Source organism: Podarcis muralis, chromosome 6 (assembly GCF_964188315.1).
Source record: "Podarcis muralis chromosome 6, rPodMur119.hap1.1, whole genome shotgun sequence".
Taxonomy (NCBI): domain Eukaryota; kingdom Metazoa; phylum Chordata; class Lepidosauria; order Squamata; family Lacertidae; genus Podarcis; species Podarcis muralis.
In genome coordinates, this window is record NC_135660.1 from 61,016,075 (window position 1) to 61,040,022 (window position 23,948).

Consider the following 23,948-nt stretch of genomic DNA (forward strand, 5'->3'; position numbering starts at 1 on the left):
AAATGTGTTTCACTCAGATGTTGAAAAACAAAATAAGAAGAATCCAGACCTTAAACTGGCACTAGAAAATAATAGTAATTAAAATGGGGGGGGGGGTATTGTTTGTAAATAAGCCCAATGTGCTATTGGCAAAGGCTTTTGTTTTTTGCGACAGAACTTAGAAAGTTCTGTTTCAGTCTTTCCATGTGAAGTTGGGTGAATCTGTCAACTTTGGTTTCTCTTCTTCTTGTTCTTCTTCTTTTTCTTCAAGTTTCCAAATTTCCACATCAGTTTGTGTTTATTAAGTCCTCGTGAAAATCTATTGTATTTTACTGTGAACTCCTCCTAATACACATACAGTTTTTAAGCAGTTTTTTGAGCTAAACTTCTGGGTCCTACCCAATCGGGAATTTTTTAGTAGCTTCTAAACTTGTGTGAAGCTGCTTTATACTGAATCAGGCCACTGGTCCATCAAACCCTGTACAGTGGTAGCTCCGGTTGTGGACGGGATCCATTCCGGAGGTCCGGCCGGATCCCGAGGTTTTCGCAACCAGAGAGACCGCTTCTGCGCACGCACGGCAGTAGAGCGCTTCTGCACATGTGCGCACGGCAAAAACCCAGAAATATACTTCTGGGTTTGCCGCTTACGTGTTCTGAAGTTTACGCAAGTGGAGGGATACGTAAGTGGAGGTATGACTGTATTCTGACTGGCAGAAACAGGATTGAACCCTGCCCTCCAACCAGGTGAAGTTTCTTGCACCAGGCCCCACTATGAAGCGGGTGAGGTAATAGAGGAAGTCAGGAATTGATGAGAGGAGATTTCTGTTGGTCCTAGTGTGGAGAGGGGCAAACACTTTTTGGGTTCCGCTTCAAGGCGACAGAGGGTTGTATCCAATGCTAATCCCATTCAGAGTAGACCAATTGAAGTGAATATACATGACTAAACGTAGGTTCATTAATTTCAGTGGGATTACTCTGAGTAGAACTTATTTACAGATAAAAGAAATGTTTTGGGTTGGAGTTAGGCAGAAAGCCTCCAAGATCCCAGCTGTGAGCTTTTCCCGCTACCTGAGATGGACAGGGATTGGGGACCACAGAGCATGTGCTTCTCCACTAACCTCTCTTGCGGATTTATGGACACAGTGCTGATGGGATATGTGCAGGGAAGAGAGTGATGCTTTCAACCCAGAGGACGATGTGGTTTTTATTTTAGACTTAAGGGGCGGGGGGGGGGATGAGCAAAGGGAAGAAATCTTGGGAGTGGGAAGACAGGGACACCCTTCTGGAAGAGGCAGAGTTTTGGCTCACTGATTGCTGCATTATTTATGAGAAGCTGCACATCTAGAGATTAAACATTTGCTGATTTGTCAAAAGCACAAACATGAGGGTCCTGCCCATCTCCTTGACATATTAGTTCATCCAACGGAAAACACTGTCACACTTTTAATTGATGAGTACACTTTCTGGTGACCCAGGCAGCCTGCGCCAGGTTTTTATTATTATTATTTGTCCTATTTTTTATTATTATGCATTTATACACGGAGGAGGCAAATAAGTAGCAGGCGTTCTTAAGGAGGACTCTTCCAAGGTTAACCGTTCTGAAGAAGGGCAGATTGACGGAATGGTAACAAAAGAAGAATGTAGTACAAGATAAAAAGGCTGACACCGAATATTTAATATCTTAATAGAATTTCATTAGCAATTAATAAAAGGCAGCTGCTGCTTACTGGTTATACACTAATGATACTCTGGCCTTTAACGTCCCAGGAATCACAGTGATAATTTTTTAAATAGCAATGTTCTTGAAGGGCTCCTCCTTGCAGAGATTTATTTGATATTAGCACTCATTCACATAGCGAGAATTCCTATGCTCAGGCTTTTGTCTATTCTGCAATTGCATCACTCTGGTGGTGGTGGTGTTTTTCCTGCAAAATTTAAGATGCTACCAAAGGGAATAGGGAAGTAATAACCTGATCATCAATAGATCCTGTTCTGTCAAAGCTGTTGCACTGCCAATTTTCACCCAAAAGAGAGTTGGGGTGGGGAGAGAATGAACTGTCGTGCGAGGAATCCGCCTGAGGATTTTGGATGAATTTGCCAAACTGTTGTGTGTTCCATCCAGTTTTGTGCCAGAGTTCACTGTGATGTGGCACAGAAATTGCATGCACAATGGTCTGGAGCCGAAGGAGGAATCATTATAGCAGAGCTTTCCAAACTTTTCATGTTGGGGGACACACTTTTTAGACATGAATCATTTTGCAACGTAGTAATTCAGTTTTACTAGCAAACTGGATGGAGGTCAAACTAGCCCCTTTCCAGCCCTGGGAGACGGATGGGGAGTGTTTGTGTGACACACCTACACACTGCTGCTGTCGCACTAACATGTCACGACACGCAGTTTGGAAGGCTCTGCATTACAGTCTTCATGGAAGCTCACTAGTACTCTGAGGGACGTGTACAGGTACATGTTCTTGAAAGGATCACTCCTCCCAAATACCTGCCCTTGAAATCAGCAAGGGAAGGCCCTGTTTGTTGTCACATGGGCAGTGGTGGCCAATAGAGAAAGGACACGAGGCAGGGCCTTCTCTGTGGTGACATCACATTTGTGGAACTTCCTCCTTGACTCGCGCCAGAGCACCGGACCAAAAAAGGAGAGGGGGGTAGAAAGAGAAGAAACATAATGCAAAAATGGTGATATATAAATGTTCTTATCTATGCTAATAATGATTAATAATAACCTCCTATATTCTGTATAAACTCATTCCAAATATCAGTATATTTACCCAAACAAAGTCTGTGTCTATAAGCAATCCATTCATATGTTGCATATGCTGTCGTGTCTTCAATCCATTGGTTAAAGGAAACCATAGTTTTGTTCTTCCAATTCATCAATACCAGTTTTTTTGGCCATAGTTAGGGCACATTTTCATTGTCCAGTTGTCCACTTCCATATGATAGTTATAGAATTCAAAAGAATATTTTTTTTCCTTATAGTCAGGTTTATACACTTCAACACTTCCTCCAGATATCCAGGACTATAATACGGCTACCTGGACGCTGCTTCTTCTCAACAATGAGCTCCTAGAAATCCTTAAGGGTTTTTTGGTGCATATTTAAGTATGTTGTATAATCGTGTTTTTGTTGCCAGTTACATGTGCCAATTAGTAGTCAGTGAATTCTGAAGGATCATACTGCCTTTAAACACCAAAAGGAATTTATTTTATTTTTTAGTTTATTGATTTTATGTCTTTCTGTACACTTATAATATTTCAGGTTTCAAGCTTTTGGGAGTGGTTTCTTTATGTTTTGCTGACTTGGTTTCTCTTTTCTTACAGGCACTGGGAAGCTTTTACTTTCTACATGAATCCTTGAAAAACATTTATCAATTTGACTTTAAAGGTAAGTGGAAGCTACAATATTCACTTATCTGGAATTAAGTCTGTGAGGCTTACCTCTGAATAGAAATGTTCAGAATTGCAGTGTTCTGTTCTGCTCATATTAGAAGGAGCAGCCTACATTACTTTTCCAGGACTATTTTCACACTTTACACGGGGCAAGCCCAAGTTTACCTCTCAATGCACACTTGACAAGAAGCTGTGGCCAATCCTGGTCCTCTCACCAATGTATTCCTGTGATTCCCAACATTTTGAAAGTTGCCTGCTCTCTCACTTTAATATATATTAAAATATATATATCAAAAGCTTCATTTAGCTTATTGAGACAGGTCACATTCATTCTACGTTTTTGCACCACATTTATTTGAAACATCATTGAAATTGTAAGTGAACTAATTGTCTCAATTGTCTCAATTTCATTATTCTTGTTGTAACCCAAGATAGATTGCCCGCTTTCTTGTAATTGAGGGTAGGGAAGGCAGAGGCCTGTCTTCAGTGAAGGATTGGAAACAGCCGTTCTGTGAGTGTTGCGTTTCAAGGTTTAGTGGTCATAAATCCTCATCATCCTTTTGATGTGAAAGTAAAACCCGAGACATAACGCAAAGGATTCATAGTAGCATATTTTTATCCCTGAAAAAAGGGGCAATGTAAATTGCAGCATTGATATGAGAACTTGTTAATGAGAGATTAACTTGCCTGTCTGCTCAGTTTCTCCACCTGTAACAGTTTAATGGGTGCTGAACAATAATACGGGTCACTCTTAATCAAGTCAATTGTGAAGCTGCCCGATACATGCACTTACATTTTAATGCTAAGTCTGGATTTTGTACCTGATTGCTTCAATCACCAAATTCAACCTTCACCTTACTGCAATTTATTTATTATTTAATTACATTTATGTCTTACCTTTCCTCCATGGATCTCAAGGTGCTCTATAGAGGGCGACCAGTGACAAACACCATCCCAGCATCATCCTCAGCGCTCGTCTTTGGTCTTTCAAATTTTGGCGGTGCCCTGTGTGCAGCACTAAAATTCTGCCCCTGCTGCCTACTGCGCTCCATTCTAAAACATTGCTTTTGTGGCCCCTGCAGCACGGCACCGATCACGCTACCCTAAAACTACCTCTGTCATTAGCGTCATCAAAATGTTATTGGTCAAACGTATACGGTTTATAGCCAAAAAACGAATCAGTCAAACAAATTTTAGCAAGCAAGCAAAGATTTAAAAACACAGCATAGTAAAACTCATAAAACATACGTGCACTGTATGGCACATCTCTCAGAAGGCTTGTCTCATGGTTTTTCCTGTGCTGGGAAGCTTTTAGCTGTGTTGAACTTAGCAGTCTTAGCCATGCTAGACAACAGATGTTTAATTTTTTCCCCGTGATCCTATGAGTGACAATCAACTGGAAGAATTTCTTTAAATTTTTTGCCCTTAGATTTTCATATAGCTTACAATGTAACATGTAGCGTATAATGACCTCTGCTATCTGGCATTCCCAGATGCAAAAGCACTGTTATCTCGGAATTTTCTTTTTACTCCCCTCAAAACAGTTGGTTTTCATTTTTTTGAAATCTCGGAGCTAGCAACGAACAAGTTGTAGCACACTGCAGGCATAAATGCATGGCATCTTTCAGATCATGGTATGAGAGAATGAGTAGTTTAGCTATATACCCCTCTACATCAGTATGAAATGGAGAACATGAATTTCCTCACCATGGACAGTTCTTACAACATGAGTGTCAGCTGTACATCAGTTGAGCAAAAACTTCTGAGACCTTCACTTGGTATTAATTGTCAGCAGCAACAAAATCTAGTATTTATGTCTGCGTTTTTTCTTCTGTTGTGTGTGTTAAAACCTCTTTGCAGAGGTAGTAACAATAATAATAATTTATTATTTATACCCGGCCCATCTGGCTGGGTTTCCCCAGCCACCCTGGGCGGCTTCCAACAGAATGTTAAAATACAATAATCTGTTAAACATTAAAAGCTTCCCTAAACAGGGCTGCCTTCAGATGTCTTCTAAAAGTCTGGTAGTTGTTGTTCTCTTTGACATCTGGTGGGAGGGCGTTCCACAGGGCGGGCGCCACTACCAAGAAGGCCCTCTGCCTGGTTCCCTGTAACTTGGCTTCTCGCAGTGAGGGACCCGCCAGAAGGCCCTCGGCGCTGGACCTCAGTGTCCAGGTAGAACGATGGGGGTGGAGACGCACCTTCAGGTATACTGGGCTGAGGCCATTTAGGGCTTTAAAGGTCAGCACCAATACTTTGAATTGTGCTGGGAAACGTACTGGAAAGAGGTAGAGGTATTCTAAATGCTCCTTGTTTCTTCCTAGCTAAGAAGTACAAAAAAGTTACGGGGAAGGAAATCTACTCAGATACATTAGAAAGTACACCTATGCTGGAAAAAGAAAAGTTCCCACAGGACTATTTCCCTGAGGTAAGTATAGAATCATAGAATCTTAGCGCTGGAAGGGACCCCAAGGGTCATCTATTCCAACCCCCTGCAATCCAGGAATCTCAGCTAAAGTACCCATTACAGGTGGCCATCCAACTTCTGCTTAAAAATCTCCAAGGAGAGAGTGTCCACCGCCTCTTGTGGGAGTCTGTTCTACTGCCGAACAGCTCTTACTGTCAGAAAGTTTTATAGGCAAGAATGAAGCGCTTGGTTATGATCTTGTTTGTGCTAGTGACCTGGTTGGAGCCATTCTTGAATTATGGACTTGTAATTCTGCCCGTGGTTTCACTCGGAAGCAAAATATTCTTGCATGGTCACCAACACGTCCACTGGTAGACAATTGACCCATATTCTTTTAGATAAACTTACTATGTCTGCTGTAGTGAGGAGACTGACATAATTAAGTAAGGTCAAGCATGAGGTCAAGAAAGAATAGCCAGCTGATTCACCAATGGGCAAGAGTCATTCAGGTGTAGTCTTTTTAGAACCAGCCCAGGTGACAAAGAGATGGAGAAGCACAGGAGTATAAAGAATGAAGAGGCACAGAGAAGTTAAGTTGAAGTGACAGGTAATGTTCTTGTAGAACATGCCGACCAGGAATGAAAATTTGTATAGGGCTAAGGGAACAAGGTCACAAATATTGGTGGTGGAACAAGGTGACAATCTACCGAGCCTAGTTGGCCCTGCATCATATTGATTCATCATTTGCATTTCCAGGGGGGAAAACCCCAATCATGGCAAAAGACTTGAATCCACCCTGGAAACTCTTTCAGAGTAGCCCAGCCACAGCAGTAGATCAAAGTCAGAACATCAATGGGCAGCCCCCAACATCCAGTCACATACCAGACACAAAGGCTCATGGGGGGGGGGGTCAGCTGGATAAAACAGCTCATGCTGGAGGTCCATAGTTTGAATCCAGGTTGCAATCCATATTAGGAAAGATGGGGAAGAGCCCCCACACTCAGGCAAAGCTGAGTACAGTGGTACCTCAGGTTACATACGCTTCAGGTTACAAACGCTTCAGGATACAGACTCCACTAACCCAGAAATAGTACCTCAGGGTTAAGAACTTTGCTTCAGGATGAAAACAGAAATCGTGCTCTGGTGGCACGGTGGCAGTGGGAGGCCCCATTAGCTAAAGTGGTGCTTCAGATTAAGAACAGACCTCCAGAACGAATTAAGTTCTTAACCCGAGGCACCACTGTACCGCCTCAGTGGGATAATAGCCTGGCTCCTGTGTGGACCAACCAGCCCTTTCGGTCTACCACGCTCCTCCAGCAACCTGCATAACCAATTCAGCCCCTCCATTTTTCCTGATGGGTAGCATTTCAGGAAGCCTACTCACCCCCCACCATCACCCCTCCATCCCTCTCTCCCCCAGCAGTCCCACAACTGACTTCCTCGTATACTCTTTGCAACTGGACCCACCCCTTGGGCACATTTGTGTGTGAAGCCCCAAGGCAAGGGTGGCTACTTTGCATGCTGAATTTTTCAGAGAAAATTTGCATCGACTTTACATTGCTGTGTGTTTACCCCCAGGCTTCTAATGTAACATTTATGTTCCTTTTTTTTTGCGGGTGGGGTAGTTTGCCCTTGGTTTAAGACTGATTTCTTTTCTTTTTATTACTGCCGCTTAAGGATGATCTAAAAGTAATTACAATGATTGAGGCATAATGCAATTCAAAATAATTACAGCCCACTGCATATAAAAGTAACAAAACTTTCTCTGCTGATTTATGGCTTCTCTTGGCTGTGCATGAATCTCAAACGATGCCTTTGGGAGCAACACTCCAGATAATGTTAGGTCATTTTTAAAAAGCAGATTTGTGTAGTCTATCAGGGCTGAGTAATTTCCCCCCCTCCATAGTGAGAAATTGGTTGTTATCATAGATCACCGATACTGCTCAAAGCTCTTGTGAAAGATGAATTAATTTCACTAATGCTTTAATGCAAACCTTTCATGGAGAAGGCTGTATGGTGATAACCTTACCACAGTCTCTCCTTTCTCAATGATGATTTATGTTGTCTTTTAGTAGATGAAACTGCCTGTATTCACAATCCGTCGGCTGGCTAAAGGAATCTTATTAACAGGAAAACTAGGGAGAGACTTAATATTGTGTAAGGTGAAAGATGCCAAACTCATTTCTTGGGGTGTGGAGTTGCTATATTCTAAAATCCAGATAACACATCGCTGAAGAACACAGATAATCCTGAACAGTTTTGACGTTTGGTGCTTCTCTAGATACAGGCGTCCTGTTTTCTGAGATGGATCACTACGTGAGTATCTCAGTGGGTTGAAATGGCAAATTTGAGAGTTCTTCCCCTGTTTGATCCCATGATCAGCTAAGCTCAAGCCCCCACCCCCCAAAAGGCTTGGCTTCTAATGGTTCAGTACCAGACATACACCCCTTCTCAAACTTTTGCTTGCAATGTGAATCTTGGAACAGATTTAAAACTACAGATTTGCCAGGATTTCTTAAAGCAACAGATGTTTCTAAGCCTGTTTTAGAGCTTCTATCTACTGCTGCTAGGGAGTCTAGAAATGCAAGGATAAACATCTCTGCCATTTTTAGCATTCTTTGCCACTACTGTCTTCTTCAGTCACCCCACAACTTCTGGCTTAACTCAGCTGAGGGGTGGTGGAAGGGCTGACCACCACCCCACAATGACAAAAAGAACATAAATGATACATTAGAAGACTGGTGTGAACACAAAGTGATGTGAAATTGATGCAGTGGTCATCATAATTTGCAGTGTTAGGGTCTTTTGAGTCTTGAAAGAAGAATGGTTTTCTAATTAGGAACTGAAATATACTTTCCATTCACCAGTATGAAGCACCTTGCCTTTAGGAAAGCAAGACCTTAATTTTTAACATGTGGAGTTCTGCTCAATGGCGGAATTCATATGCACTAGTAGGAAAGCCTGCTTTTGTGGTGGTCTTCTTGGAGGAAGAGCGTTCTTCTTCAAGGAGGAGCAGAGGCCAGCTGATCAGTCTTTGTACTGATCCACACCATCTGTCCGTCTTCTTGGAGTTGTAGCAAGGTGATGCATAAGGAGAGACGAGGCCTCCCAGGAAGCTTTCGCTTCACTTTTGGACTACAGTTCCCAGTGTCCCTGACATTTGGCCATGCAGACTGGAACAGGTGGCAGCTGTAGTCTAACAATATGTAAAGAGTCGCAAGTTACCCTCTCCTGCTTTAAAGGAGTAATGCTGGGACTGAGTTGCGTCTAGCAGGGGTCACCAACATAGTGCCTTTCAGATGTGGTGACCTGCATTGTCCATGACCATTGGTCTGGGAATAATGACGGTTGTAGACTAGAACATCTAGAAGGCAGTACATTTGCCGCCCATGGGACGCACGTGTGATAATGCACTGCCATGACCATGGAGGGCTTGTTAGCGCTACTAAATTCATCACAGTGCAGAATACCTCAATGAGCATAAATTTGCGACACTGTGAATTGTTCCCCAGTCCCACTGCTCAGAATACAGCCTCCGGTGGGCCTAATCTTAAGGTGTCTACTGTTCCAGTTACACTTCTTCAGAAGCAGGAATCGGATTACTGCCACTGTCACTTCAAAACATCTTTCTTTTATCTCTCCTGCCTGGTATGGTTGAGTGAACCCCTGCTGGGCCACTGCTGTAAATTGATTTGGCTCCTTTCAGTAAAATGATGGTGAAAAGATGAATTAGGACGCTGTGCTACTCATTATCTAGCATGGCTTGTGTGCATTACTTATTGGTCCTGGTGATGCTTGTCACGTTAATGTTTCCTGGACATCCCTTTTTACTTTTTAACAAGTCGGGGTTATTTATGTTGCTGGCCTTTCTTTCCAGAAGGATCCATCTGATACCAACGCATGCTATTAAAGGTGTTTAATATGTAGAATTGTTTAGTACTTCTCAACTTCCATAATAGACAGGGTTGCACAGGTTTTCCCCATTCTGTATTGCTGTTCTTTCATAGATTGGCTCTACTGCATTCTCCTCCATGTACCCCTCCCATGTTTAACCATTATGCAAGAGGGAGAGCAGGCCCTCGCTCATTTGGTCCCACCACCACTGAACCCTTACAGCTCCATCACCCTGCCCCCAGGGGGCGGTCATGAGTGAAGCTTGCTCTACCTGCAAAGGTACCCTTGTGATTTAGGGCCCTGTGCATCCCAGGTTGTAAATCATTGGCGGCAGCGGGCTACACATGGAAGGTCAGTTTCCCCTCCAGAAGTCTTTGCCCCAACATGGCTGTGCTCTCCACCTCATACCGTTCTTAATCACATCAAGGAGAATGCCCAAAATATGGCTTCCCTTTTGCTTTTTTCTGATTATTCATGAGGGATGGCTATTGCTGCACTTTCCTGCTGCTCTTATAGGCAGTCATTTTTTTCTGTGTCAAAAAAACATGTACATAAGAGAACCCGCACATTAAAACACTCTGTATTTTTTGGTCCCCTCCCCGCAGACCTGCAATGGTTTATGTACTCACCTTATCATTTCTTTTATTTAATGGACGGGTGCTTCCTTCCTTCCTTCTTTCTTTTTTTGTATGTTAGCGAGTCTCCTGATGTGCACTCTTTCCTATTCATTTAGCCACGGAGACCTATGAACATCTTTCCCCTTCTAGGAGATGGGAAAGAGGTTGCTTTATGCTTCTGTGAAGCCAGACTGCCTTGGTAGTGCTAATTCTATTCTCCGTTATAAGCTTCCTTCCTCCAGTGTCTTAGTGCTGATGTAATACAGAAAGCTCCTTCTGTCCTTCCTTCCTTCCTTCCTTCCTTCCTTCCTTCCTTCCTTCCTTCCTTCCTTCCTTCCTTCCTTCCCTCCCTCCTTCCTTCCTTCCAGAACATTGGGGAACTGGATAAGAAGTGTTGGAATACACTGCCTAATGTCTTCCCACTCCTCTTGTAGACCGCTAACGCCCATCAATTAGGGTTCTTGTTCGTGAATGGAACCTACATATGAAGAGCTGTCTCTCCTCTTCTGACCTCCCCCCGCCAAAGTATGGATGCTGGGAGTGAGGCCAATGGGCACAGCAGACTCCCCAGGTCTACACAGCTACACCCATGTGAAGCTAATGCCCAAATAGATCCAGTCCCGTCACAATCAGGTTTCATAAATGGTCCACAACATAAATGCTGATCTCACCAGTTATCTGTGATGCATCAAAGCAATAAAACGGTCAGCTCACCATTACATAGCCACAACAGGGCTACAATAAAAAAAATTGCTTGCCAAAAATATTACCCTTTTCCTCTGTGCATTGCTCTGAGTAGGAGCAACACTTGCTTGTTGGCTGTTTTTTGTGCAAAACTAGGAATAATTTTATGTGTAAGGAACCCCAAATATCTTGAAATACCACTTCATGGCAATAGTTTACTTTTAGGGGGGTTTTAGGTCAAGGGCAAGATACTAATTGCTTCTCAGTATTTCACATTAGAAATTTATTCTGCTGAGTTCCTGCCTTAATTTCTATCAGTCAGACATGCAGAGTTAGATTTCATATAGGACCCAGATCAACATAACCAGCATTGTATTGGTTATTTTATTGTATTATTTCATTGTTGTTGTAGACCACTTTGGGCCCTACACACAGAAAAGTGGTTTATAAGTGCAATAGATAAAAAATGGCGTGTTCTTGATCAAAATATCACGTCCCGTTATGGAGGAAGGCATCTGAGCCAAATCTTACGTAGACATGATTCAATCTATGAATAAAAGATGATGGAAAATAAATCATTGTGCAATTTGCTTTTGCTGAACAACAACAAAAACAGAAACCTGTATTTGTGTGGGGTTTTTTTATCTTGTTTTTCAATTCTGTCAGCAGCAGTGTTATAAAAGCAAAATTACAAGAAGTAACAACTGTTAGTCATAGAGGTTTTGAGAAGAGTGAAGAAATCTACAGGAATAGTATGCCAAAGTGCTTTCCAAGCTCACTGGCGTTTGATGAAAAAGGAACTTGTTCAAAATACACATCACGTTTCTCTGTCTCTCTCTACTTCTCACACCCTTCATGTTGGCTGACTAAATCTGTTTCAATGCCCACTTCCTGATTGTGACTTTGCTTGGATAGCCCTTTGCTTAGGATTGCCCCTAACATCCATGGGGCAAGTGTACACTGGTCCTTTTTCTCAGAGATATCCCAGGAAAGGATGAACACAACCTTTGTCAGAGTGAAAGGTTCTATAACCCAGTCTTGCCTTGAAGAGAATGTGCTGACAAAACATGGCCATCTCTGATACATCTACCAGTTGCAATGCATGGTTTGTATGTTGATTTGCTCATTCACAAGCAGGCTCAGCTCCAGTTTGGTATATTAACAGAATCCACTGGGGCATTTTCACTAGCCACTAAAGGAGCATTTTTATTTTTATTCTTAAAGCTGATTAGAAAGTTGACAGATTGAACCAATGGCTCTTCATCAAAAAGAAGAAAAAATCCGGAGTGATTTCTCACAATTGTTTGTCAGCTGATCTGTTTTTGTCCCACACAAGGTGACTGTAGCTAAAGATCATAAAATGGCCATGACAAATAACAGTGAGAGACTTTTCAGGCATATCCTCAACACCCATGTCACGTCACGATGCAGCAGGTCTTATATCGCCACGAATGTTTGTTCAGGACAGTTTCCTGCTATTAATACTCAAGAAGAAGCCTTCCTTCTTCAACAGGCTTGTGAAGTGTGTTAACTGGGTTGTTTTGCTATATGGACAACATATTTTTATTAGGTGAGATCTAGAGAGTCCCAGCCCTTAGTTTAAGGTGCTCCTGAGCACACAATGTGGGGTATTCCAATTTCCACTGATTCCCCCTTCAGTCTCACACTATCTTCTGGAGGTCTCCTGACTCTCAAGAGTAGCTTTTGAGCTACTCAAATAAGGAACCAGGAAACCCACATTGTGCAAGCAGAATTTAGCTTGCACTTCTTGGAGTCCAAACCACAGTCGTCGTCTCCTTCTCCTTCTCCTTCTCCTTCTCCTTCTCCTTCTCCTTCTCCTTCTCCTCCTCCTCCTTCTTCTTCTCCTTCTTCTATATTTCATTGCTTGGAACCCACTGTGAGCCTATAGAGCTGGGCAGGAAGCGGCTTTTCTAAACTAACTAACTAACTAACTAACTAACTAACTAACTAACCAACCCTGTCTTCAATTGGCATCCTAATTCTGTTTCTCTACCAGTGGAGTAAATTTGTGATCACCTTTCACAGACATAGAAAACAATTCTTTTTCTATGCCAACCCTACCATGGCTTGTCACAAATTGATTTGTTGGTGGAATGGAGCATAGCTTGCTTTGATGAATGGAATGTCACACCATAGTTGCCTTGGGTTGTGGAGCCCTATGGAAAAAGAATGGCCTGGCGCGTTTCTATTTTCCCGGTATAGTTGCTACTTCATATTTAAGGAAAATTTACAAGGGATGACATTTCTCCATGACTGACAGCTGTTCAGGAAAGATGTGACTGTGAGTGGCAGTGTCATGATATATGCAAAGATGATTGCAGTTTCTTTTAGAAGGTTCAGTACCATTATAATTTCCAGGTGGGTGTTAAAATATGTGTTTTATTTCTGTTTAACAAGAAAGAAATTTAGATGGCTGTTAAGAAAATAACAACGCTGTTAGGCCCACAAAAATATTTAGCTGCACTTTTTGTTGTTGTTGTTGTTCATACATTGAGAGCACAGTCCAAAATATGTTACTGTCCAATTAATGTGAGAAGGATAAACATATGGTCCTCCAGATATCATTAGACTACAACGTGCATTGACTCCAGCCAACATGGCATGGCCAATGGACAAGGGTGTTGGGAGTTGTAGTTTTCTTTCTGTGGCTGATATGGCCATCATGGCCAGAACAACTACAATTATATTGTAAAGCCCCCTGTGATCCTCAGATGAAGGGTGGTATAGATATTTAATATTAAAATAATAATAATCTGGTCCTGGGATCCTTCAGAAGGGCTGGTTTAAAAACTGAATAAGCAACAATAACAACAAAAACAATTATAGCAATAGTTGTGTGAAGGGGCAACATGACAGAAAGGGGCTGCAGCCATCATCTGGCAATGTGTGGCTCTGTTCTCTGCCTCACCTCTGCAGTCCATGCAGCAGAGAAGAAATCTGAGGTGGGGAAGACTACACCCTAGTCTCCGCCGTGTGGATGGCAGAACGGGGGGAGCTGGAAGCACTGCCCCATAACCCCTTTCGGCCCACATTGCCACTTCACAGAACAGCATGTGAAAAGAGCTTTAGTTTCCAAAGTAATGTTAAAATATGCCCTAAACTGTCACTGACATTGTTGCGCTGCAGCATGTGAGTTTGTTTGTTTTTTAAATTATTTTCAATACTCTCAGCACAAGTATATAAACCAATTTTTTATTTAGCCAACCGAAAGATTGACTCTGTTTTCCCCCCTTTCGTTTTCTGTATTTTAAATGTGTTTCTATTGCATTTTGTTTTGCTTTTCAGTGTAAGTGGTCCAGAAAAGGCTTCATACGAACTAGATGGTGTATTACTGACTGGTATGTAAAATGGAAGGTGTTTGTTTAAAAGCAATGCATTTTGTATAGTTTCCAGTAGAATCAGGAAAGTTTCATTTCCCACCAAGCGGCAGGCACCTAAGTTGTTGCACATTTTTAAAACATGATTTTGTATATGGGCCATAAATGCTTTAGATTCCAACGTATAATAAAATCAATGTGCGGTGATAGATATTGGAATGAACATTTATAGGTTTACCATTTCATTTCCTGCTTTATAATTTCACATTGAACACTAATGTTTAATCCAAATTTAGATGTAATGGCAAACTACAGTTAGCAGAACCTGACCCTCAGAAACCAGGTTCAGACCACTGTTTCGGATGCTAGTTTAATACTTGGTGGTGTTTGATATTTGTGAGAATGTAATATAATGGGCAAGATCTGTCACGCCAGTTGATATGACCAGATTCCCCTTTGTCCCCAACTCCAGTGGGGTGGGGGGTGGGGGCTCCAGAAGAGGCTGGAGGAAGGTTAAGTCCCATTGCCACGATTGGAAATCAGTTGCACAAGTGAGATGCCACAATTTGATATTGCCCTCGATATTTACGAGTTTTAAATGCACATACAAATGGAAACGCTGGCAGAGGTTTGCATATAGATCAGGCATATAGTGGCAGACTCATTTCAACTGATTTCATTGCTTGTGTTTCAAAATAGAGCTCGTGATCTGCAGTCACTCAAGATTGTAGTGCAGTAAAATCAAATGCTTTCCCTCTTGCCTATGTCCTTACTTTTATTCTCAGCAAGTCTTCTCCTCCTTTTGTCACAGTGCCTTTGACTTGGTAAACATCCATCTTTTCCACGATGCTTCCAATTTAGTTGCTTGGGAAACAAGCCCGTCGGTTTACTCAGGAATAAGGCATAAGGCCCTCAGTTATGTACTTGACAGGTAGGTTGTCAACACTCTTTTTTTAGCTTCTTTTATTGCCCTGCATTTTGCATTGTGTTCCAAATACGAAGTAATTATCGTTGCTGTGGCTTTGTCTTGAAATGTGGCCAACCTCCAGGGGATTAGAAGAACAAGCAGTGAATAAGCACCAGAGTATTTATTTTATTTTTAATTGCAAACTGTGGAAACGCCAAATATCTAGGGTTGTTCCTGAGTTTTAATGAAGAGTAGACCCATTGAAAGCAGTGGACCTAAGCTAGCCATGTTTCTTAATTCCAGTGGGTCTACTCACTGAGTAGGTAGTCCTGAGGAGGGCAATAGTATTCCTGAGTAGGACTACCATTGGCTAGAACCTCCAGTCCCAGGAGCAGCTCATCTGATGGGGCGGAGCCACAGCAATAGCTTACTGGCCCTACCAGGGCAGATGTGCCAGCCCAGTCCTATGAATTAACAAACTTACCAGATACATATTTCATTTTCTTTCCCCCCAAAAGCCAATGAACTGAGGAACATGTGAGTTACTCTGTTGCTGGAAAATTAGGTATAAAGAGAGCATTTGTACTGCTTCGGCAGCCCACTTACTGATACAGTTTCCTTGGAAATCCCATTAATTTGTAGGAAACACTCTAAAGTTGGTGGTTGTGGATTTCTGTCAGCATCCTGTAATATCTTAAATATTCTCAATATATTTTAATCTGTCTTCCATACACCAAGCACTTTTCTGCTTCTTGTTGCCATGCACTATTATTCTCATTTTATAGGGGTTTAATCGTTTCATTTCTGGTGTTTTATTTGGTATGGTCAAATGTTTGTTGCCCAGAGAACTCAAGTTGAAGGGTAGTCTGCAAATATCATTACTAATAATAGGTAAGAAACTGAGAATGGACTGCTAATTTGCTGAAGGCCACTTAGGGCATCTGTGGTTGATCTCCGGCTGCTAATTGTGTCACCTTTGCGTAACTCAAAGTGCTGTGTTAGTGCATATTTGGTTACAACTCAGCTTTGCGCATTGGTTCATACTGTATCTGATCATCAACCTAGGAAAATGCAAGAATTTTTAGAATAGTCTTAGAAACCCTGATTGCTTTTCCCCTCCCAAAGCTAAGAAACCTTCTATAAAGCTTGGTATTAAATGTAAACTAAATGTTTAGCACTGACCAGTTCTTCCTGCCTTTTCACATCTGCAAGGTGGAGGACGTTGCTAGCTAGAACAAACATGGATGTGTGTGTGTGTGTGTGTGTGTGTGTGTGAGAGAGAGAGAGAGAGAGAGAGAGAGAGAGAGAGAGAGAACGAGAGAGAGAGAGAGAAATAGAATTTGGCATGAAGCTTGGATAGCTTACACGAGTTGTCTGGTAGAAGACTGATGTACTGCCTTGGTTGGCATGCCCCAACCTCTCTGGTTAAGGAGTCTACAAACAGTTCTTCCCCTCACTCAATCCCAGAACTAGAAATTCGATGAGTGTAGTTGTCATTTTTAATTCTAATATGGGGTGGTTTGGCTTCAATCTTTTCACCGTGCTTACTAAATTAACAGAGCAAGAATACTCGGGTTCTCACACCAGTTCAGGCATAGCCAGATCTGTGTTAAGTGATCCTGTGAGCGCAACTCTTCCTTAAGAATTTAAGAAGTGCTTTGCGGGAGGAGATTTACATCCACCTGGTCCAGCATTCTTTGCAAAGATCCTAGCAACCAGCAAGCACTAGGTGGTCCACCGGAAATTGGCCTGTAGCCCACATCTGGACCATGACTGGCTGTCTGTCCCCCCTCCCCCCCTCATAATGTACGTTATATTATTAATTGCCCTGACTAGCTAGGCTTCCTTCAGGCTAATATTATTCGAGGTGAAATAATTATTCATACTTTTTTTTTTTCCATCTGGTGTTTATTCCTCCATCTCTTCTTGTGGTCTAAAGGACCTGAGAGCTGTAAAGCGCTTTTGCGTTGTTGTTTTTAATTTGCACTGTGTGTTTCCTTTTAGCTCTTTTGGAGACATTTAGACACCCCCCCCCCCAAATGCCTCGGCAAGCAAGATTGAGGGCTAAACAGTGTTAACCGCGGGTCAAGGGTGTCATGGCGGTAGATCATTAGAATGTGACAGTGCCAAAACCAGACCCAGCTCTCCTGCCTTTTCAGGAAAAGAAGAAGAAGAAGAAGAAAACCCTCCATTTTGTTAGGTGGCACTACCACTGTGGGGGCTTACATTCACATAGATTGCTCATTTTGAGAAAGCAGCCAGCCGCAGATCCGGACCTCCGTAGTGAAATGATGGGCTGCCCGGCACAAAAGGGGAGTTCTGTAAGAGCAGTGAATAATGGGAAACCCCTTTCATCAGCACTGCTAACCTTTTGGCAGCCACCAGCAAACTCTATTCTGATCTGCTGATTGGGGAGGACAATACACTGGAGCTCACTTTGAATGAATGCTACCACCAACAGTGCCCCCATTCAGAAGGTTTTGGGAACCATCTTGGACCATTGTCTGCCATCACTCCTTCAGACAGTAGGAAAGGGGAAAGTGAGAGTATCTATAGGAAAGAAACTACTTCTTTTCTTGGCTTTTAATCTCCCTTTAAAGCTTCATAGATCTACACTTCCAGCTGAGCTACAGGAGCAATGGCGGTGCCAGATAAACACAGAAGAGAGAAGGTTTCAAGGCAGGCCTTTAAATCCCCTTATCTGCATGCCCTAATAATGCAGATTTAGTGCTGTTAAAACCAGAGGCTGATAAGTCTTTTCCTCTAAAGCCTTTAAACTGCTAAAGAGCATTTAACAGCCACTGCAGTTCAAGCTTTCGGGAACAATGCTGAGAAGGAAAAGAGTTTAATGAGCTAAACCCCTCACTGAATGAAACTGAAACATCTTTTCACAGTTGATTTAAGTCGCTGTGGGAGTAAGTGAAGCAGTCCTGTCTGCTGGGCGCATCTTGGCCAGTGTGAACAGCCAGTTAAATAGCAGCAATTTATGCAAGACTGAAGTGACCATCATAGGCTGCATTCCCGTCTTAATTATTTGCAAAAAGGAAACAAATGCAAATGAACTTTTAGGGGGGGGGGAATAGGGTGGATAAAAAGAGTTGAACCTACCAAAAAGAAGACGAAAAAGGCACATGCTGTATAAAGTAGTTATAATGTAGTTTAACATTTGGGGGTTTAAAACTGCTGAAAATCATGACCACAGAGAAAAAGCTGGTACATTGATAAAGAGAACCAAATTTTCCAAAAGGAAAACAGAGCAGGTGTATAGTGCACTTGTAATTATTTTTTAAAGCTGCTGTAGAATGGTTTTGTTAGCTGTTCAGTGCTAAATGTGGACACATAGCATTTTTTATATAACGATAGATGATAGATGATAGATAGATAGATAGATAGATAGATAGATAGATAGATAGATAGATAGATAGATGATAGATAGATAGATGATAGATAGATAGATAGATAGATAGATAGATAGATAGATAGATATAGATAGATAGCTTTACCAGTTGGAAAGCAATTTAAAAGCTTTATAGTAAGAACAGCACCAAACCTCAGAAGCTTCTCATGGAAACGCTTTCTGTCGCGCTCTGTTCTTACGTTTTTCTGACCTAACAAAAAAACAATTACTCGTTAAATTTTTGAAAGACGCTTTGGAAACAGAATTTGCTCTTCACTAAGTTGCATAGCTACTATTTACGATTCTTAGCATTTCCCCCTGAGTCATAGAGAGCTTTTGCTATTTTGAATCAGATCTGTATTCTAGCGGAGAGAGAAGGAACTCAACCAAGACACTTTTCACCCAAGCAAGAACTGAAGGATTTGGGTACATTCAGCAAAAATTATAGTTGCAACCAGGATGCTGAGACACCAGCCAGAGAGTGTTCTTGTTGTTCCAATCTCTGAAACATCGTGAAGTTACTTAGAGTGGGGGGGGAGGAATGGTGTGTGTGCCCCCCCCCCTTTCGAACATGACAGTGCCCTTCTGTTTTAAAGAAAAAACGTAGCTTGGTCTAGTTGAACAGAAACATTTTTTTAATTTTACATTACAACTGTGAAATCTTGGCATAAAGCCCTGCTTTGTGACCTTCATTATTTTCTCACAAATATAGTCCATTGTAACATTGCTGAAGTTAATTTGATCAACATTGGGACATTTAACTTTTATGTCCAGTCAAAGGAGCTGTTTCATGCTCATTTTGAGTATTCAAAAGAAATGATTGCCAGAAAAATAATGTTACTATTAACAATTCAAAGCAATTAGTTTCCCAGGGTGAGGAGATGTGAGGCATAGGCTCCACACAGCAATTCTTTGTCATTTTATGGATGCTCATCAGTCAACTGTCACATCTTCTCAAAGGCCCCTCCGATCTAAATGTTTCTCTTTGGGCTTTTCCCAGAACTTGCAGCTGAATGAGAGGAAGAAAAGCCACTTCGTTTCTAGGCAGAGGCAAACCTTGTGTTAAAGATCTGGGTCATTTGAGCAATTGGAGGGCCTGGAGTGTTTGTAAATACTCCTTTATTCTTGTTATTTATATTGCTGTTGTTGTTATTATTATTATTATTATTATTATTATTATTATTATTTAAAGCAGGGGAACTGTAACGTGAGCAGTCTCTCTTGGCAGAGATTTAAATAAGTAGCCAGATATATTTTAGCTTCTAGCCAAAGACACAGTGCATGTTTACTCAGGTGCAAGTCCCACAGTGTTCAGTGGGACTTGCTACTTAGCAAATGTGGTTGCATCCTGGATCTGCAGATATCGCTACAATTTTAAAGGGTTTTCCCCCAGCACATCAAATAGGATGACAACTTTTAATCAAACTCATTGGGCCATCTCAACTTTTATCTTCTTTGCTTTCCTCTTGCTCTTTTATTTTTATAAGGGTCTAAAATAGGTATATTTGTACCTTATCCCTCAAATAAGGGATTGCTGCCTAGGTATCTTCTTACATTCTGTTTTGTCATCAATGCCTGATGATGTTTGTCCTCTCTCTCTCCCTCTATCTCTCTCTATCTCTCTGTGTGTGTGTGTGTGTGTGTGTGTGTGTGTGTGTGTTTTCTGTCTTTTACTAGTTCATCTTTATAGGTGCCTGACACCACTGGGCAGAAAGTCATGAATGTTTGTTATTCAGATAGCACAGACAAACAGAACACGATCCACACACTGGTTTTGTACCCTCTGCAAATAGTGCAGTGCATAGAGAAATGCAATCCTAGGCCACGGTTTGAAGAATCACGTGGTTAGCTCCCTGTACCCAGCATAGCCAGTTTGTAATGTTGGGGGGGGGGCGGGCAGAGAGAGAGAAATAGCACTGGCCATTAGTAGCTGCAACTCCCTGGGCATTCGTTCTTCTTGTATTTAGGTTAGAAACAGGGGTGGAAGAAGGGGGTGCGGTGGGTGTGGGCCGCCCTGGGTGTTACCACTAAGGGGGTGACAAAATGCTGGGCAGCACTCACTGTGCGGCCTGCAGCACACCCGAGCCACACGTCTCTCCTGGTAGAGTCGTGGTGTCTTCGGCGCACGCAGGCTCCGCGCTGCCCAAACAATCCGTCCACTGCCCCCCCCCCCAGTTGTAAGGCGGCTGAGTGGGAGGAGGCAGGCAGGCTCCGGAGGCCCCGCGGTGCACCCCACCCCTATGGGCGGCTCGCCCCAGGCGCCTAAGTGGCTTCCTCTGCCACTGGTTAGAAAGCAAGGATAGTTGTTGCATATTACAATCTCCATGTAAGAAAATGTGAAGCACCAGGCAGTTAATCGAGGGTGTGATTATCATCCTATTGCTGAACTTATTTGATTTCTTCTTCTTCAACTTGGCATGAGGAATATAACACTGAGATAAATACACAACAATTATGCTTCATGGAGTTTTGAATAGTAACTAACTGGCCAAAAAAAACCCACCCCATAGTTTTACCCTGCTTATCCAGTTACTCCCACCAGAGCTGTTAATTTGGATCCACAGGACAGTCTTAGCACAAAGATTTAGACTTATGAGTCATAGGATCATTCTTATGAATGAACCGCTTCCCTACAAATCTTCGTACTGCACATGTTGGATCCATGGTAATATGTGAATCGGGGCATAATTATCTTCAGATTCCACATGAATACGATACCAAAATATGTGTTTTAGGATACGTTTAGAAGTACAAACATTGATGTAAAATTTGTATTGAATTACAAATCTTTGTACGGTTTCTTTAAATAAATAAACCACAGATGGATGCAAAAATGGGACAGAGTGGACATATTATCTGTTCTAACTAAAAGCATTCTTTCTCGAATGAAAACAGTTCTCACTTACAGCAGCATTGCCCATTTCAGTAGGAGTAGAGTTGTGTTTTATTGTAGCAGAATTGACAAGTGCTTATATCATTATACATATCTAACATTGCATTAGGTGAATGTCAGTGTCAGATAAGATCATGGTTTTGTCAATAGAAGGGAAATATCGTTCCAACTAAAGTGAGCCAGTTTTCGAGCTCTAAAAATTGATTTTTATAGCTCTTCTTGTAATCCTTTCCCTGAATTACATATATATTATTGATGTGGTCTTTCTTGCCATCTTAATATCTGCTGACATGGTAATTAATTAAAAAAATATAGCTTTTTTGTTGTTGTTCCTGTGGCACTATATTGAAATTAAAAGTGAACTCGCATATTAGTTAAACGGTGCTGGCAAATGCCCTGAGTATTAAGATGATTACCTAAGCCTCTTGACAACACCTTTCATCTTGTTGTTTGCTATTTGACCTTTTGAAATGTTTTTTTGTATTATTAATAGGTTTTGGTTATTATATTTTTTTTCTAAAAAAGCAAGAGGTTCAAGAATATGATAAAGTTGAGCTTTTTAATGTCAGTGTTACAACATTTCAGACGTGTCAGTGAAAGCACTTTCATTAGGCCTTTTTCATTTGCTCTTAGATTGTCATCAATTATGTTTCCCCTTTAAGGAAGGATTGTTGCTAGACAGTCCTTTCTAGATGTGTTCTGCAGGCCATAGTCGCAAGTAGGATTGCGACAAGGTACAGGGCAAGGTTCTTCTGAGAAATTCCAAGAACTATAGAACATGAGAAGAGCCCTGGTAGGACAGGCCAAAAACTTACCTAATCCAGAACCCTGTTCTTTCTCACAGTGACAAACCAAATTTTTACTGCTGTTACCAGCAAGTGGTCTTCCAGGGGTAGGCATGCCATGATGACTAGTAACCAATGAAAGCGTTACCCTCCATGATCTTGTCTAATACCCTTTTAAGACCATGCCTGCTGTCCAAAGAAGTACACCGTATTTTTTGCTCTATAGGACGCACCAGACGATAAGACGCACCTAGTTTTGGGGAGAGGAAAACAAGAAAAAATATATTCTGAATCCCTGAAGCCAGAACAGCAAAACAGCAAAAGGGATCTGGCTTCTGGGATAGCCTTTTGCTGTTCTGGCTTCTGGGATAGTCGCTGAAGCCTCTCCCGGGCAGCGGGATGAAGGCTCCCCCTGCCCAGAAGAGGCTGCGCACGGGTAAGCTGTCCTCTGTCCCTTCCCCCATCTCCCACAAGAGCCGCGCGCTCTTTAAAGGGAGCACAGCTCTTGGGGGCTTTTCTGGAAGGTGGGGCAAGAGCCGCGCAAAGCCTCCACAGGGCATGGGGAGCCTTCATCCCCGTGCCCTGCGGAGGCTTTGCGGGGCTATCCAAAAGCCAGAATAGCTAGAGGGAGCGCTGCGCAGTACTCCCTCTCGCTATTCTAGCTTTGTGCGAAGCCTCCGCAGGGCAGCGGGATGAAGGCACCCTGTTCTGGCTTAGCCACGCAGCCTGCATTCGCTCCATAAGACGCACACACATTTCCCCTTACTTTTTAGGAGGGGGAAAGTGTGTCTTATAGAGCGAAAAATTCGGTACTTCCTTCCATCTACAGACGTGGTAATCTGCCTTACACTGAGACAGGCCATTGGTCCTTGTAGCTCGGTAATGTCTGCTCTGTTCCGCAGAAGCTCTTCGGGGTTTCAAACACACGCTCTTAGCACTGAACTAGGGCCGGTACCTGTGGTTCTTTACTTCCAGGCCCTTATTTATTGCTACTCATCTGCCTACTAGAGTAGTGCTATGCCGAAACCTGTCCTCCAACCTTCTGTCACTGTGAAAAAGGCACCCATCTTTCTGCCGAGAGAGAAAGAGGGGGGTGACTTTTGATGGGTGAGAGTTGGGTTTACATTGTCATTGCAAGGTGGCTGAGGTGAATGTGGCCCATGTGTGGTTTTGTTTATTCCATTAAATGTTTCTCGTGCTCTGCAGCCTCCTCAGCTGCCTGCTTTCCTGATCCAAACTTACCTCATGATGTCTTCTCCAGAATCTTCAACAGGAGGCCATGGAGACTAGATACTGAGCTCCTGAGATTGGTGCCCTCAACCATTTTGGGTGGTATGCTAGTTACATGTCCCATCAGCATAAGGAGTCTGCTTGTCAAACAGACATTTTCACCCTCTTTTCACACTGTGCGCCCTCCTCAAATCTGCTCCAGAGGGTTGGGGAAACCCCTAGAACGAAATTTAAGGGAGTGCACGGGCAGAGGAGAGAGGGATAACATTGCTTTGCGCAAACAGAAATATTTGTGCTGATGGAACATTTGTGTAGAACTACACAGGATACAACGCTTTGTAGCTGAGGGAAGTCCTTTTTTTACCTTAAAAATATGCACAGTGATTTCTTTAAAAGTAAAAAATAAAAAAGAC

General features: G+C 42.3%; 1 protein-coding gene across 5 annotated transcripts in view; it reads left to right on the plus strand.

Moving 5' to 3' along the window:
• Positions 1 to 23,948, plus strand: part of INPP5A (inositol polyphosphate-5-phosphatase A) — a 243,600-nt gene that overhangs the window by 126,130 nt on the left and 93,522 nt on the right. For all 5 annotated transcript variants that reach the window (XM_028729864.2, XM_077930404.1, XM_028729867.2 and 2 more), the window contains exons 5-8: positions 3,315 to 3,378; positions 5,708 to 5,811; positions 14,292 to 14,344; positions 15,135 to 15,254. In XM_028729864.2, the coding sequence (XP_028585697.1) occupies positions 3,315 to 3,378; positions 5,708 to 5,811; positions 14,292 to 14,344; positions 15,135 to 15,254 (341 nt within the window). The remainder of the gene's footprint in view (positions 1 to 3,314; positions 3,379 to 5,707; positions 5,812 to 14,291; positions 14,345 to 15,134; positions 15,255 to 23,948) is intronic.